This window comes from Heliangelus exortis, chromosome 3 (assembly GCF_036169615.1).
Source record: "Heliangelus exortis chromosome 3, bHelExo1.hap1, whole genome shotgun sequence".
In the NCBI taxonomy this organism is placed as follows: domain Eukaryota; kingdom Metazoa; phylum Chordata; class Aves; order Apodiformes; family Trochilidae; genus Heliangelus; species Heliangelus exortis.
In genome coordinates, this window is record NC_092424.1 from 71,943,719 (window position 1) to 71,961,481 (window position 17,763).

A 17,763-nucleotide genomic window follows, 5' to 3' on the forward strand; every position below is an offset into this window, starting at 1 on the left:
TTTTTTAAAAATGCAGAACATAGATATAAACAAGTGGAGTAAAATTTGCATATGGGTTAATCCTTCCTTTGTTCTCTCTCTCTATATATACATATCTATAGATATTTACATATACATATATATGAGAAAAAAAAAATTCCCAATGAGTGTATAAGGCAAGACATTTTGTTATGTCATAAAGATATTAAATACCACCTTTCCCTCATTATTAAGTTTGCTAAGTTTGTAATGTTATTTCTTCCTGGGTGTTTTCCTCACCACAATTTACAAGGTGCATGGTGGTAGTTTTATACAATGAACAAGAATATAGAACAATGGATGTCTCATGTATGTTGTACATATAGTATCAGTCCTCCATTTATGTGCTTGTATTGTTGCATTGAAAGCTGGAAAGGATTCAGTGGATAGAAGAATGTTTATCTCCATGAGTCTGAGCTTTTCTGGTTCATGTAGTCAATAACAGTTAGTGGTCAGATTGCTTGACCTTCTTGATTATTGAGCTTATTGCCTATTCTATGTTTATTATAAAAGCTTAATATTGCTGGGTGGTTTTTTTCATGGTTAACTAGTTAAACTACATCAATTTCTATTTGCATTAAAAAAAGTGCAACATTTATGTGATTCAAATTCCTTTTGATTTCATTAACCAAAAGCATCTTATGTTTTTTGAGCAGGATGACATCGCCTCGTTTCATAGAATTTGTCTGCAAACACGATGATGTCCTTAAGTGTTTTGTTAACAGGTAAGTTTCAAGAAACACAGAATTTCTAATTTCTTCCCCTCCTTTTCTTCTTACTGAGTTGTACTTTTAGGTTATTGTTGTGATGTATGGTCCTGGCAGGAACCTGCCAAATTCAAGGAAGTGTATATTAATGATTCAGACCTCAGGCTTAAATAAACTCCACATATGCAAGTGATCCTTTTGTAAGATTCCAGGAGATTTCATTAACAAAATCTTTTTTTTTACGGGGCAGCGTGGTAATATCATTAATTGATCCTTTCCTCATCTTTGCTCCAAAAAAAGCCTTCCCTTTTGAGGCAGATGAAAACTTTCATTCTTTCTCAAATGTGTTATACTTAGTATCTTCTTAAAGGAGTCTAAACTATCTTCTTACACTTGGGCTTCTCCAGAGTTTCTCTGGGACTGCCTAGTTTATAACCTTGATTCTGGCTGAAGAGTGGCTTGTAATCCTGGATGTTCAAAGGGTGAGGTAGTAGAAGTCATTTGGGAACAAGAGTTAGGAAAACCCTATGGAACAGAGTCTGGAACTTGTCTGTGTGACTAATTGATTTTTCTCTCTATGTAGACTTTATGTACTGTGAAGCATTATTATTAGATCTCTGACTAATAAGCTTCTAACCAATTTTTCTTTCAGAAATCCCAAAATAATCTTTGATCACTTTCATTTTCTTCTTGAGTGTCCTGAACTAATGTCCAGATTTATGCACATCATAAAAGCTCAGGTAAGTGTCAGGAGTGGCTTAGTTACAATTTCTATGAATATAGAGATAATGTCTTATTTAAAAACAATGATATTTTAAAAAATCCATTTGGGGATGATGGAAGAACTATATGTGACCTCCAGTACTTCTGAATCTACAATGCTGAAAGATTAAAAAGATGCTGCATAAGATTTCTGTACTTCTGATTCTTTAAAATGCATGAGTAAATCCATTTGAGATGACCAACTATCTCCTACAAATCCAGCTTTCAGTTAAACAGAGTTAACTTTCTGTTGTTAAATCTGGGCTCACCTAATAGACTGAGCTTTGAAATGCTGTGGTTTTTCCTTGGTTGCCTTGTATATTGAGCCACACCAGAGGAGGCTGAGTGGGACACTCACTCTCTGCAGCTACCTGAAAGGAGGTTGTAGTGAGGTGGGTGTTGGTATCTTTTCCCAAGTAACAAGTGATAGGACAAGAGGAAACAGCCTCAAGTTGTGCCAGGGGAGGTTTAGATTGGATATTAGGAAATTTCTTCACTGAAAAGGGTTGTCTGGTACTAGAACAGGCTGCCCAGGGAACAGGTGGAGTTGCCATCTCTGGAGGTATTTAAAAGATGTGTAGATGTCGTACTTTGGGACATGGTTTAGTGGTTGCCTTGGCAGTGCTGGGTTAACAGTTGGACCTAGAATCATAGAATGTTAGGGCTTGGAAAGGACCTCTAGAGATCATCTAGTCCAAACTCCCTGCCAGAGCAGGATAACCTAGGGCAGGGCACACAGGAATGCATCCAGGCAGGTTTTGAAAGTTTCCAGAGAAGGAGACTCTACTACCTCTCTGGGCAGCCTGTGCCAGTGCTGCACCACCCTCACAGTAATGATGTTTCTCCTCGTGTAGGTGAAGCTTCCTGTGTTCTATCTTAAACCCATTATTCCTTGTCCTGTTACCGGGCACCACAGAAAACAGATTGACCTCATCCTCTTGACACACCCCCCTCAGATATATATAGACATTAATAAGATGCCTTTTACCTTTGTTTTCTCAAGGCTAAACACCCCCAGTTCTCTCAATCTTTCTTCATAGGAGAGATGTTCAAGCCCCTCGTACACTTGATGATCTTAAAGGTCTTTTCCAACCTAAACAATTCTGTGATTCTATATCTGTCTCAAAAGAACTGCAAAACAGCAGTCTAAATACTGAGTTGAGCAACCTGGAACCTTCTTCTCACCCAGGGATTACTTTGGAAGGTTTCTGGTTCATTTGGGCTGTTTTTTATTGCCAGTGAGCTTTACTATAAATACGACTTGTTTATATAACTTGTGCTTCTGTGCTCAGCAGTGATTGATGATTAGTAGTGTTACAGAAGCCAGTGACTTCTTATTCAGATTCTTTTCCTCCCTGCCCTGGAAGATTTTTTGTGCTATTTTTCTCCCATTTGGTGAATTCTTATAGCTGTTTCTGGGTAACAGGTGGTCTAGTCTGTCTGCATACCAGACTTCAGCAAGCCCTCAAGGCCATGTTTAATCCTTTCTTCTTCCAAAAATACTGTATACTGTATTGAGGTTGCACTGAGTAACTCTGCACATCTCAAAAAACGTATTGAGAAGTATGGATAATAATTTTCCAGTCATGCTTATGAGAGAGGAATTATTCAGTTGAATTCACCTATATAATAGGGTTTATCCTTTGTTTTGTAGCCATTTAAAGATCGCTGTGAATGGTTCTATGAACATCTGCATGTTGGGCAGCCAGATTCAGACATGGTGCACAGGCCTGTCAATGAAAATGACATCCTTCTGGTTCACAGAGGTATTGTGTTAGAAATGGGATGACTGCATTTTTGAAACACGTTGAAGTAGAATGAATTAAGATTAAAAATTGATTGGCGCTTTGTATTTAGATTCTATTTTTAGGAGTAGCTGTGAAGTTGTGTCTAAAGCAAACTGTGCAAAACTGAAGCAGGGGATTGCTGTGAGATTTCATGGAGAAGAAGGCATGGTGGGTAACATGGCATGGTTTTCCTTTATATTTATATATGGAAATACTAATTCTCTTTTACAAATATTGTTTTGAACTAAATCCTATTTTATAATAACTTACTAAACATACTTTATTCAGAAATACTTATTTACCCAGCATAACTGTTTGTGCAGTGGAAGTTCTGTGTACTAATATGTTCTGTTCTTTTGATGTGCAGGGACAGGGTGTGGTGCGTGAGTGGTTTGATATTTTATCCAGTGAAATAGTTAACCCAGATTATGCCTTATTTACCCAGTCAGCTGATGGTATGTGTCTGCCTTTTTACCCCTATTTATAATGTGTTGACTTTTACAAAAACATTGCTATAATCCAAGAAAAAAGTAACTTAATTCATTTCAGAATATGATAGTGATACTTTTTAAAAGCAACACTCAATTCACAGAATTATCTCCTATATATAGAGAGAAGTGTTCTATTCATTGTATCTTTTTTAACTACAGGATTACGTATTTTTTGTAATTTGAAGTTTTTTTCTTCTTTTTTCTTTTCTTTTTTTTTCTTTTTTCTTTTTTTCTTTCTTTTTTCCCTTTTTCTTTTTCCTTTCTTTTCTTTTTTTCCTTTTCCTTTTTTCTTTTCTTTTTTTTTTCTTTTCCATTTTTTTTTTCTTTTTTTTTCCTCTTTTTTGTAAGAGGAGAGTGAATTGTTTGTTTTAATGAATTCATACTATTTCTGTCTGGTAGTGGAAGGACACAATGCTCTGAGAGCAGCAGAGAAAGTGTTTTTAATTCTTCTGTACCTGTAAGGGAAGTGTGGGATATTCCTTTGTTTCCTTTTCAGAAATCCACAAATCCAGTCAGTTAATTTTTGTGGTAAAACCAGATGTTAACCTCCACAGGTCTACCTTGTATTTGACATTGTCTTTTGGTTGCTTCATATAATGCAAATGTTTATCAGTAAAAGTTTTCACATCACCATCATTGGTGATTAATGTTTTGTTTTCTATCTTACAAAGTTTTAGGAAGTGCTGAGGAATTCAGTCAGCCCTATAGGTGTAGATGAGTTCCTGAATGCTAAAGGGAAAAGTTTAGGGATGTCTTGTTTGAGGTGGTCTTTTTCAAGGAGACCAGGACTAGACTGTCTCCTGCCTGCATCTGTCTGGAGCCAGATGAAGGGAAGTAGATACATTCCTTTGAGTATGTTCATGTGTTGATAGAAGTATGGTCCATTAGAGGGAGCAAAAGATGCACATAACAATATAGTGAGATGGAGGACCAACTTTATCAGATCATGATTGATGACTGATTGTGTTGATGATAATTATTTAAGTCTAGTGCCTTGGAGGGTGGCTAAGCAGTGTTATTCGAATAATAGGATGTAATTACATTCTAATACATTTGTTTCTGATGTCTTTTTGGTGTAAGCAAAAAAACCCAAGCAATCTTCCAGAACCCCAGAATACACCTCTTTCAGTGGTTTCAGATACTAAGTTCAGATAAGATGAACTTCACTTAAAAAAATAATGAAACATTATAATATTTTTGTTTTATAGGAACAACTTTCCAGCCCAACAGCAACTCTTCTGTAAATCCAGATCATTTGAACTACTTCCGTTTTGCCGGCCAGATCCTGGGGCTGGCGCTGAACCACAGGCAGCTGGTGAACATCTACTTCACAAGATCATTTTACAAACATATTCTTGGTATGTTTTTAATAACTGTGTTTATTAGTCCTAGCAGTTGTCTGAGCAGTAGATAGTTTACTTTTTTTACTTTTGCGTGTGTTAGAAGTCAAAAAAGTCTTGGAAATTAATGTCTCCTGAACAACCCCAACTTCCTTAGCCTGTTTTCATAGGGGAAGTGCTCCAGCCCTCTGATCATTTTTGTGGCTCTCCTCTGCACATGCTCAAGGAGCTCTATCTCCTTCTTATGTTGGGGACTCCAGAACTGGACATGAGTACTTCAGGTGGGGTCTCACCAGAGCAGAGTAGAGGGGGGCAATCACCTCCCTTGACTGACTGCTTCTTTTGATGCAGCCCAGGACACAGCTGGTTTTCTGGGCTGCAAGTGCACATTGGCAGCTCCTGTTAAGCTTCTTCTTCACCACCACCCCCAAGTCCTTCTCCTCAGGACTGTCCTCTATGCTTTGTCCTCCAAAGCTGAATTTGTGCATGGGATTGCCTCAACCCAAGTGCAGAGCCTCACTGAACTTCATGCAGTTTGCATGAGCCCACTTCTTGAGCCTGTCAAGGTCCCTCCATCCCTTCCCTCCTGTGTATTGACTTCCCCACACAGTTTGGTGTCATCAGCAAACTTGCTGAGGGTGCATTTCATTCCACTGTCCATGTTACCAGCAAAGTTGTTAAACAGCACTGGTCTGGGTACTGACCCTTGAGGAACACCACTCGTCACACATCTTTATTTGGACACTTAAGTCATTGATCACAACAAATAATTAATTTTTTGGGTCAGAGTATTTTGAGCTGGAGGCCTTAAATCCCTGAATACTTACTGAACTTGTCTCAGAGCTGGTGTGGTATCTTTTTGTATGTTGTGAAGAAATACCTGTTTATCACACTTATGCTAAGATAGATTTCCTTTTCAAACTACAGGTGCCTTGTAGGTATAGCAAGAGAAAGATAGTATTTAGTGAGATTCAAATTTTGTTCTCATAAATCTTGTGAGATTTCTTTATAACTGCCTAGCTTGAGTCTATTGAATGGTAAACTGTCAAGCAAATGAGTGAGTTTAGTGATTTCATCTCACAACATGCTGGCTGCAAGTGTAGTTGAATCATAACACTCCAGTTCAGTTTCTGCTCTAAAGATGTCTCCGGTTCCTACATTTCAGTCTCCTTTTCCCTCATGTTTTGCTGATATCCCTCAGAAATTACATGATTTCCACATTTCATATGTGAAGGGCACATATGCGTACTCGTTGGCAAAAGTGAAAGTGGTCTAGAAACTGCTAGAGAGCTGTTAGAGTTGTTTTTTTTCCCTCTTTGTCTTGTTTTGAGAGAGATGACAGTGAAAAGTCAGTAAATTATCTCTCTTAAACCGGAGCATGGCTTGATTTTTATGAGAAAAACAATGCCTTACAGCTTTCATACTTGCAATTTCAGCATTAGTCAGCTCTTCCAGGGAAATACTGTAACAGTCTTTGCAGTTACCTGGCTGCTAACCTTTGATTTTTGTGTTACTCTGTGGGGTACTGCTTTTGCAGCCCACAGCATGCTGTGACTTCTAATGGGCACCCTTGTGACACTTCCCAATGCACAGAAGATGCTGAAGCAAGGAGAATACTTCTCATAACTTGCTTTTCTCTAAACCTACTGCCAACCTCACTCTCTACCTGTCCCTTTCCCCACATATTCTTTCTGTATTGGTGGAGATAAAATATCTGTCAGGACAGAGTTAACTAATCAGGGTTTGCTTTCTTTTTTGTGAAGAAGGTTATTCTCTTGAGAAAGCCCAGGGTCAAATTGTACTGGGCACATTGCTCACATTTGAGTGCCATGTCTGTGAAGGGCCTCTAAAGAGGGAGTTTCTGTACTTGGATAAAAGTCACACTTCTAGCAACTCCTCTTCTAATGTCTCTAAATGATTTGCAAAATCAGTCTGAAAACTTAAAGTCTTAAAATCTTACTCATAAAGTAATTTTTAAACTGTGTATAGCAGGTGTCATAACACACATGATTAAAAAGAAGGAAACTGAAGAGCAAGAGAGTTTTCTAAGTGTGGAAAGGTTGCCTTCCTTCCCCCCCAGTTCTAAATAATTTTATAGGGGAAAAGATATTAGTGTATGTAATGTAATACTGTAAGTATGATATTTGGGTTTCCAAAAGTTATGTAGAAAATGTCATTTTTTTAGGAAAGGCATTTAACACTGTATATACTCTGTGGCTAGATAAGTTTACTGAAATCCTCAGTGTAAAGTAGTAAGACTGTAAATTGTTGCTCAAGTGGTATGCCTCGATTCCTTAGTACTTATAAAATGTAGTATGTACAGTTCTGCTGTTGCTACTAACAGTGAATATCTTTCCTCCCTTTTTTTCCTGTTACTGCACTATTCTAGTTTCTCTCTAGAGGGCAATCTTACACCATATATTGTGTTAACAGCCCTTTTTACTTTATCCTATTTATTTGAGCGTTTTTGTGTCTGTTATTTTATAGGTATACCTGTAAACTATCAGGATGTAGCATCTATTGATCCAGAGTATGCAAAGAACTTGCAGTGGATTTTAGATAATGATATCAGTGATCTGGGTTTAGAGCTGACCTTCTCTGTTGAGACTGATGTGTTTGGAGCTATGGAAGAAGTCCCGTTGAAGCCAGGTGGTGCAAGTATACTTGTTACACAGGAAAATAAGGTGAGTATAAAGGTATATTTGGAAGCTAATAGTATGAGAAAAGCAATAGCACTAACTTGCTGTAACCATAAATGGTATATACCTTTTGAAAGAAGTTAATAAAGAAGCTGCTGACACTCTTCCCCCCTTTTTTCTAGCTTAGCATATTATAGAAACAGTACTATTTAAAATCTCTAAGTGCTCAGATTTGGGGTTCTTTCTGACAGAATTTTTGGAAGCAAAATGGTTTTATTTTCAAAGTTACAAATATACCCAATGTTAAGTTGTGTGTATATATATACACTGGGAAGGTAAAACAGTGGTGATTGTTAAAAATAAAATTGTAGATAATGTTGTGAGGGGTGCTGCAGGCTAGGGCAGTCTGTGGCACTGGATTGCTTTACAGTAATATATGGATAATTGACTCAGTAAAAGCTTGCACAAAGCTTTTTTTATCCATTTGCAAGTCACTTGGTGTGTATGGAAATAATCTAACTTATAAATTTAAAAGTAAGAGCTTGGAAAACCCCTGAGCTTTCTGCAGCAAAAAAATGAACATGGAAAAACACAGCCAGAGTCTGAAAATCACCTAGAAATTAGGATAGACATTGGCCTAATTGAATTCTCTAGTGACCCTCTAGATAGTTTTTTGTAACTTGCAGCAGTGTCATGGGTCGACCTGCAATTTTTTGTATCACTGAGTCTTCTGATCTTTATGTCTGCCTTGTTTTTGGTTTTCATTTGTGTTGAGCAGCCGGGGGGGGGGGGGGAGGGGGGGGGGGGGTGGTCTCTTCTGCCAGGCAACTCTCAGTAAGACAAGAGGGCACGGTCTCAAGTTGTGCCGGGGAAGGTTTAGGTTGGACATTAGAAGGAATTTCTTTACAGAGAGGGTGATGAAGCATTGGAATGGGCTGCCCCGGGAAGTGGTGGATTCTCCATCCCTGGAGATACTTAAAAAGAGACTGGATGTGGCACTCAGTGCCATGGTCTGGTAACTGCAGCGGTAGTGGATCAAGGGTTGGACTTGATGATCTCTGAGGTCCCTTCCAACCCAGCCAATTCTATGATTCTATGATTCTGTGACTTGGATTGCGTTCATCACGTTCCTTCTGCTCTGGCAGTCGCGCAGCAGCTGCTGCTGGTCAGTGGCCACTTGGTGGCAGCATCTGTTCTAGCAAAATTTTAGTTCGTGTCGGAGAGGTTGGCACTGGATTCCTGGACGCGTAGTCCTCGTTTTCATTAAGACAGAATGTCATTCCAGAAACAGAAATGCATATTATCCTGTTTCTGCTCTTGTTTCCTACAATATAGTCATTGATGAAAGAATACAGATGGTAAAACAAGTCAAATTGGGAAGGTGGTGGATGATTAATTTCATTATTACCTATCAGACGAAGCAAGGGGGTTGATTCCTGTTTCTGGGCAGCCTTAGCTTCTCAATATATGAAATAGAATATATGAAATGTGCTTGACATTCATTTAATAGCAACTATTTTAAAACTGTTATCAGTTAGCATGAAATTAGAAGTTTGTCCGCACGAGGACACCCTCAGTGGCTTAAATTGCTGGGTTAACTTCTGACTTGGGGCACAGACTGAAAAGGGTGGTCGAACACTTGTAGAACTGTTGCATCCATTCTGGTTTCTCAGCCTGCCTTAGCTGTGGCAGGAGGGGATGAGGGCTTGTGGAGCTTTCATGTGAATGGTGTTAAGGAGCAGGTGGTTGTGGTGGTAGCTTTGAAATTGTTAATATTAATTGTTCCTTCAATTTGAAGCTGCAAAATGTTGAGCCAACAAAAGTGTAAGATGGCAACTATCTCTTTGTCACTGCTTTTGATAGGGCAAGTCAAGTTGTTGAAAAAAGTAGATCTCAGTTTTAGTGGTGGTTAGGGATTTTTCCCAATTTCTTTCATGTGATGAGGCTTTTCAGTATGATTTAGCTTAGCAGTTCTAAAAGGTTAAACAGAAAAGTTTGTACTTTATAAAACATCTTTTTCCTACAAGAGATATCTTTTTATATTCTGCCTCTACCTGATGAGTAAAAGATACAATGAATATTAAACAGCTATTTTCTATACCTCTGGGAGAAGAAAATTCAGCTTATAGAGAAATTTGCTGTGTATGCACACTAGCAGATTACCTCTTTAAAGGATAGCATTTTTTAAAAAAATGAAGTTGAAATGAAGTGTCCCTTAAAAAAACCCAAACCAACAAACCCACAAAAAAATCCATATTAAAACCAAACCAAAACCTCACAGCAATCACCCAAATAATCCATCTCCCTCTTATTAAAAAAACACCACCACCAAAAAAAAGAATAAGTGTCCAGTTTAGGACCATAACTAGTATCTGTTTGTAAAAAGTTTTCTTTTGGATGAGGGCATTTTCTTCTTTTTTACATAATTTGTGTAATACATGAATGGTTGTGGGACCCTACAAGTATAAGTACCAACTTAGTATCAGTTATAGTGGTGATTTAATTGTCTTTTGTCATGGTAATAGAGAGACTTCAATGGGAAAAGGCAAGCTTTGTCCAGTGCCCATGCTGTGCCTTTCTCTTTGTTCTTTGGTGTGTACATTTCTGCAGCTTTCTCTTTACTTTTAAGGAAAAAAATAAAACAAGGCAAGGTCTGATCATACACTATTTTAAAAAATGGTGCTAATCTCTGCAATCTAATGGCTTTCACAGTCCTCCTGGGACTTGTCTGTCTGTGAGCTGCCCATGCTGTTTGGCAGTAAAAAATTGTGTATTTTTTTAAAACAGCTCTGGAATGGAGCTGCTCTCAGGATCTGAGCATCATAATGAACATGGTTCCTTGTCTCACAGTATATGGGGTTGGGAAACTGGGGAGCATGGTCTCAGCTTGATTTACATTGAAGGAAAATAGAGAGCAATCCCTCACCCAAGCTAAACTTTTTCATTATATTCGTGCTGCCCATTTTATGTGTGTTCAACCAAATTTCTTATCTTAAAAAGGGTGGGTTGTACCTTTTAGGCACTATGTAGGAAGGCATATGTAGATCTGAAATTAAGTAAGTATTTCTGTTTTGTAATGTGTTTCTAAGGCTTCTGAGTGGGAAGTGAATTAAGTGAATTAAGTGAACGGCAAAACCTAGATTGGCCACTTTTTAAAACTGACATATATTATGTAAATCCTGTGCTGTGGGTCTGTCGGTGTGTGCCAGCACTGATAGAATGTTTGGCTGTTTCAGGCTATTTAAAAGGTTTCGTGTTACACCCAAAGCACAGCAGCTGTTTTCTCTCCTAATGAAAGTGTTCAATGTAAATAGTTTTGTAATGCAGGAAATAAGCATTTGTCATATTTTTTCTAATGGATCGGGAATTTTTCTTTCTACAACCCTGTTTCCTGGCCTAATTTATGTCACAGAAGTTTAAGAGGTGTAAAACAAATATTTCTGATCAGAGATGACCAGTGTTAAAACTACTTTCAATCCTGATATTGCCAGAGTTTCTGATTTCTTCCTGGAGCTTATAAAATGTATCCACAGAGGCAGAGGTTTGTCTAAGGAAGTTTATCTCCTTTGACTTCCCTTCTGATTCCTCTGAGCAGGGAACTGTCTTTAGTTCCACTGCCTGTAGAAGCAACCTAGGGAGATTACTAGATTGAAAGTAGGTTTTTGGTAACAGCTCTGCAGCTGAACATATGATCAGGCAATGTTCCTTTTCTTCAGAGCACTTCACAAATTCAGTGTCTTTACTTTCTAATAAGATAGTGGAAGTGCATTTAAAAACACCTTCCCAACTGCAAGGCAAATCACAGCCCCTCTGTACTGTGCATGTAAGGAGCTGTCTTTGAAAAATAATCTTGTGTTTTGTAATGTTTCATACATCATTCCGTTTTTCTGAAAGGGAGGAAAAAAAGATTGCTCTTTGCTTTGGTGCAGATTCAGAACCTAAGGCTTTAGGTTGATTTTTTTTTTAAATTTAAGAAACCAAGGTAATATTTTTTTAAATTATATTATCTTGAAGGAGAATGCTAGTTGAGATGGCTTAATTGTTAGGTACGTTTCATGATTTTGTTATTAAAAATCATTATTAGACAGTCAAAGCATAACTTTGAAACTGAGTACCTTAAATAATCTGGGAAAAATTTTGGTTTTAAGTAGAAATCTCTTTTCTTGAGTGGAGAAACTTTGTTAGACCTATATTTTTGTCAGAGTAGCTGAGACATGTTTATATGGCTTTAATGTAGATGCTTTTGTCTGTCTCATTCTGGAAACCTCTATTAACAGCCTCCTAGGCTTTGTGTTTTCAACAACAGTGAAGTTCTGGTGGATTTTTTTCCTAACAGGCATCTTTTAGAGGGGTTGGAGCCCCTATATCTCTAAAGAATGCAAAATAAGGTGCTGTCTATTCACATGGTTATGGTAGAAACGTTTTTCTTTTGCGAGGTGTTTTTCAGTTTGGTTTTGTTGTTTTGTTTTTCACCATTTTGTACGCTAAGGAGTTTGAACACTTCCTTAGAAAAACTGAAACTATTAAGACAACAAAGGATGCAGGGATAATCAATACATTATCTTAGACTTCCAGAGATGGGGGAAAAGCGAGAAAGCTTTTTGACTCACAAATATTAATTCTGAAGTTTAACCTTTTCCCTGACTTATGTCAGTTTGCTTAATATTTTTCTTCACAAGCATTGCCTTGTTTATGTTCTTAAGTGATCACAAAGGTGGTTATATTAGGTGCAGGCATGACAAACTTAAGTTTTACTCCCTTTTCCTCCAAGTCCTTGTTTTTGGAGTGGTTTGGGTTAAGATATAAACACTTCTGTTTGGGAATTATCTTTGGAAGGAAGGAAGGAAAGGGGAAAAGCAAACATAGTTTTGAAATATGAGGTCTTTGGGTTATTTTGGTGTGTAAAAAATGCATAGGGAATTTTACCATCTTATAGTAAATGAGATTCAGAATGTTATTGAGGACTGCATTTGTGTATGTATGAGTTTGCATGATCACTGTGTATTTTCACTATTCTCTTATTGTCATTTTCTACTCTGCAGGCTGAGTATGTCCAGCTTGTCACAGAGCTTAGAATGACAAGAGCCATTCAGCCTCAGATAAATGCCTTTTTACAAGGCTTCCACATGTTCATTCCACCATCTTTGATCCAGCTTTTTGATGAATATGAACTGGTAAGCAGAAACGCCTATACTTTTAAAAAATGCTTTGTTTAGCAGACTTTATCAGGAGTATAATGATGTAGAATTAAAGCTCAGTATCCAACAAATAAATGTTTTGTATCTTTCATTTTGGTTTTGCTTCCTGGGCATCTGTTAGTGGGGATCTCAGTATGTGAATTCCTGCTTATCCCAGTTACTTAGAATAACCATCTTCCTAGACTGTGATAACTTCATCAAAAAATGATAAATGCATTAAATTATTTCAAAATTGAATCAGGATTGTGTTGCCTTTAAGTCTTTTCATATTTTCTTTCAGAAGGACAGTTATCATTTAAAAATAAGGAGATGCTCTCTCTATTTTCTGAGACAGAAAATTGAATTCAAATAAGTTTTTGTGTGTTTTGTTCTTGTAACAAATAATGCTCAAGTTTTTTATCAAACCATGGTGAGACTCAGAGCTCTCTGCTTTTAAGTTCTTTGAAATAAGTAATGTATAAAAATTACAATGCTTTTTCTATTTAGTTGAAAATATTACCAAAGTAGCATGAACAGTTGAAATTAGTGGTTAGTCTGGAAGACTAATTACAGTCTGTGTGCTTCTTCTGAAGGAGCTTTTGCTGTCTGGTATGCCAGAAATTGATGTGAATGATTGGTTAAAAAATACAGAATACACCAGTGGCTATGAGAGAGGAGACCAAGTTATTCAGGTAAAAATATATTTTTTTAATGATGTAGACTATTGAATTGTCATTTTCTGTGTATCTTTATGGAAGCTTATTTTGGCTGAAATCTCTGGAGGTTTTCTGTACTATATTTCTATATTAAGCAATTCAGTTACATATCAACTTCATATGAAAATTTCCATGATTTAAGTAACACACAAATATTTCATTTATTTTACCGTTATCTTTTCAAGTACTACAACTATTGAATGGAAAACACTAACTAATTTCTTTTTCATGTAGTGGTTCTGGGATGTTGTGGAAGAACTAACTCAGGAAGAGAGAGTATTGCTATTACAGTTTGTTACTGGCAGGTGAGAAACTCTAGATACTCTGAAATAAGACTTCAGATTACCATACAGGATCACCTAACTAGAAACTGTTTTACATACTTTGTTCTATATGTGGATTGAAGTTGACAAAGTGTGTGTTAATACTTTTGCTGCCTGTATTGCCAGCAAAATGATTGATTACATATTTATTATACTCGAGTCCTTTGCAAAAGGCCTTCGTTGCTGTCCCAGGCAATTTTTAACAAAGAACACTGAATTTAACCGTGCTTTATATCCTTCTTCGTGTTGCATATTTATGTGGCTCTTGGCTTCCCCAGTAATCAATATAGGCTTTAATATATGAGTTAACTAAGTATCACTTCAGTCAGTGTAAACAGAACATCCTTCTCCTGAAGCTGAGATGAATTTAACCTTAGTGCATTGTATCAACATCAAGTGAAGATGTAATTTTATACAAGACTGTTTTTTTTTTTTTTTTTATATATATATAGGATTTCTGCTCTAAATTCTGGTTGACCTTTGGGGATAGCCACTTTCATTTACATTATGGTTTGGGGGACAGTGGGGGAAAGTTTTGAGCATTAAATGCCCCTGTCAGCTGGATGAGTTGCTGAGCTTGTGTAGATAGATATTTTGCAAAAGGGAACCATGGACATACATGTGGCACCTGAGCTTTGTAATCCATGTCTTTTTCTGGTGGCACCATCTTCTTAATTTTATGTTCCCTCATATTCTAGGATTATCTGAATAAGCCTTTTGGTTTTTAAGTCTTGTGTTTAAGCAATGGTAAAATACAAATGAAGATCATCAAACTTTGTCTCTTATACCAAGGAATTTGACAGTCATGGATGTATCATCAAATGTCAAGGTCTACAAATCCTATTAGTTTCACTTGATTTATTATGAATTTCACTGTTTTTATGGATCACAGACAATTTAAGAAGCTAGTTCTGTGCACATCGATCTTTTCTTTTTGTTCTCTGCAGAAATGATTCCTGCAGTTCTAACTGCACATCTGTTGCACACCAACTGCTGGTCTTTCATTTTTAGTGGACTAGTCCACTTCTAAATCTAGACGGCAAATAAGGATCTTTCAGATGTAAGGTCATGTTTCAAATGCTTCTTAAAACTTTTCAAATTATACTGAAGTGGCATTCACTATTTTAATGGCATTTGGGATAATCTATTGGATTCTAAGGGATGCTTTCTACCAAATAAACAATTATGTTGTCTGATTCACACATGCCTGAGCACCATGCATTTTGGTCACAAATCGATGCTGTGGGTCCTTACCCATTTGTTCTTAGTAGAAAAGGAATTTTTGGTATGCCCTTTAAGAAGTCTGATATGGAATTTAAAAATAAATTGCTTTTTTTTTTCTGTATCGGCTAGTAGGGAACCCATTGTGTTTTTTTCTTTAGTGACTGCAATGTAATAGGTATGTTTTTCCATATAAATTTTACCTTTGAAAGTTACCTTTACTAGTGGTATGCAGCTGGCATTTTCTCAGACAAGGGATTTAAATGTTGAGTTGTCTGTGAGCTAAAGCATCAGTTAGTTCAGTATGGGACACTGTCTTAAATAAAATCATACACTAAAAGTATACCTGATTTCAGACTGTCCAATTACTGCAGTAAGAGATATTTGCAGTGTAGAGATTGTATTTTTTGCTTTGTGACATTCTTGTAATGGTCTAATTTCTACAAATTTTCTCAGTTCCAGGGTACCTCATGGTGGCTTTGCCCATATAATGGGTGGCAGTGGATTGCAAAATTTTACGATTGCTGCTGTGCCGTATACTGCAAATCTTTTACCAACATCAAGCACGTGGTATGTTAAATAGGCTGACTGAAATATCTTAAAAACAGGGTTTTTTACACATTTTGGTAGCTTGTGGAGACAACACGAAAGTGGTAGGTTTTAACCCAAATGATGTTACTTTATGTTTGCTCATTGCATACTATTTCATTTTGCTTTATTAAAGGCAATGGGATTAATAAGGGAATTTTAAGTTATTCTATTACAATTTAATTGTAATAGATTTATGTAATAATGTAATAATTACAATTTAAAAACCCCTTAGTTTCCTGCAATATATTTAAGTGCTCAGTGGTACTGTAATGCAGCATAGGTTTTTTTTTTCTTCCATAAGTGGGACATTTACTGATGAGTTTCTTGCTGAACTGTGATGTGGTTTTTTGTTTTTTTTTTTCCTTTCCTTTTCAGTATCAACATGCTCAAGTTACCTGAATACCCAAGTAAAGAAATCCTTAAGGACAGGCTTCTTGTGGCATTGCACTGTGGAAGCTATGGGTACACAATGGCATAATGGATTCTAGAAAATTTTCGTCTGACTAATGATGAGCAATCCAGCATGGCAGAAGTAATTCTGGAAACTTAATATAAAAGCAGATACTGCAGCCCATTGTTAGGGCTCAGCTTCAGAATTTATCCAGGATCATCAGCTTTTCCTCCATTATGTGTTGTCAAAGTAACTTCGATACTGTCATGAAAAACTTCTCAGTATGCCGTATTTTCATTTTTTAAAAAATGTATGGAAATCAGTTTACGTGCTTTTTGTTATTACTTCAGTCTGAATCAGAAAGTTTGTCAGTCTTTCTCCACAGTTTACTTCTCATTTTCAGCTATCTGGTTGGATGACATTTGTGTTTTAGTTTACTTTGCACCCAGCTGGCATTCTGCTAATGGACAGACTTGTACTTTACAGCTTGTTGCATGTGAAAGTGGCATTTATTTTTGCAGAAAACAGTATAGACAGTTCAATTTGGGTATTGTACAGTATGACAGATCTGATGTATTTTCCATTTCTTTGCATAGTATCAAATAAAATTTTATAACTTTTTAGTATTATAATGTATATATTATGTAAAGATTAGACTGTTATCACTGGAAAAAAAGAGATGAAATTGATATCTAATTTATATTAGAATTTACACTATATTCTAGTAAATACTTAAAGTATTTGTGACTTTATAGTCGACTTGCAGTTTAGAATTTCTAAATATTTAAAATCTATATCCATTTGTTTGAACGACTTTACTCTTTCCTTGACATAATTGTATGTTCCAAAGGTATTATTAAATTTGAATATTTTTACCAGAATCTGAATCTGACAAGTTTGTGTGTCTTTGTGGGTGGTTTATTAATTTTTTTCACCAAGATTTTATTCATCTTACTATAATTTAAATTGTCATGAAAGCAGCATTTAAGAAGGCATCATCAAAGTCTATGGATGGAGATAAGCAAATGCATAAGGAAGGAAATTCATCTTGTTGAGGTTAACTGCCAAGACAATAATAATGACAATCTCATGTCAAAATCTAGATAAAATTGGAGTATATTTCCCAAGTAATATGTAAAAATACACAGCAATGGCTTATCAGCATATGTTTTGGATAGCTGCACATGTGTGAGTTGATGATGGATTTTTCTAACTGCCTTTTAGGGACCCTAGGAAAGGTCTACATTACAGTTTTGGCTCAGGCTAGGGGTGATGGTTTGTTTGATGGGGTTTTTGTTTCTTTGTTTTCTTTGTATTAACCTCCTTGTCATACTTTTGCTTCAGAGAGTGCAAACTGGACTTTCTCCAGGTGAAACTACACAGAAAAACATGTATTGAATCATAATGGATGAACATCTAATTATCTCAGCAAGACCTAACTGATCTGAAGAGGTGATTTGAAGAGTTAGTGAACAAGTTCAGGCATAGCAAAAACCCCTCTAACATGTAAAAGGTCAATGGTCAGGTCCTCAGCACAAACTGTTTGCTACTAATCCATTCATGTTTTCCTATATTAAGTGCTAACACATGTGTAGCCTGA

General features: G+C 36.6%; 1 protein-coding gene across 4 annotated transcripts in view; it reads left to right on the forward strand.

Moving 5' to 3' along the window:
* Positions 1 to 17,050, forward strand: part of HACE1 (HECT domain and ankyrin repeat containing E3 ubiquitin protein ligase 1) — a 44,758-nt gene extending 27,708 nt beyond the window's left edge. For 3 of the 4 annotated variants that reach the window (XM_071741257.1, XM_071741258.1, XM_071741260.1), the window contains 12 exons: positions 675 to 743; positions 1,378 to 1,465; positions 3,142 to 3,253; positions 3,345 to 3,442; positions 3,642 to 3,729; positions 4,974 to 5,123; positions 7,593 to 7,789; positions 12,787 to 12,918; positions 13,515 to 13,613; positions 13,872 to 13,942; positions 15,638 to 15,751; positions 16,148 to 17,050. In XM_071741257.1, the coding sequence (XP_071597358.1) occupies positions 675 to 743; positions 1,378 to 1,465; positions 3,142 to 3,253; positions 3,345 to 3,442; positions 3,642 to 3,729; positions 4,974 to 5,123; positions 7,593 to 7,789; positions 12,787 to 12,918; positions 13,515 to 13,613; positions 13,872 to 13,942; positions 15,638 to 15,751; positions 16,148 to 16,250 (1,321 nt within the window). In that variant the 3' untranslated portion in view covers positions 16,251 to 17,050. Of the gene's footprint in view, positions 1 to 674; positions 744 to 1,377; positions 1,466 to 3,141; positions 3,254 to 3,344; positions 3,443 to 3,641; positions 3,730 to 4,973; positions 5,124 to 7,592; positions 7,790 to 12,786; positions 12,919 to 13,514; positions 13,614 to 13,871; positions 13,943 to 14,907; positions 15,021 to 15,637; positions 15,752 to 16,147 lie in introns of those variants that run through there. The other variant, XM_071741259.1, reaches the window with a different exon arrangement.
* Positions 17,051 to 17,763: the final 713 nt, after the last annotated feature.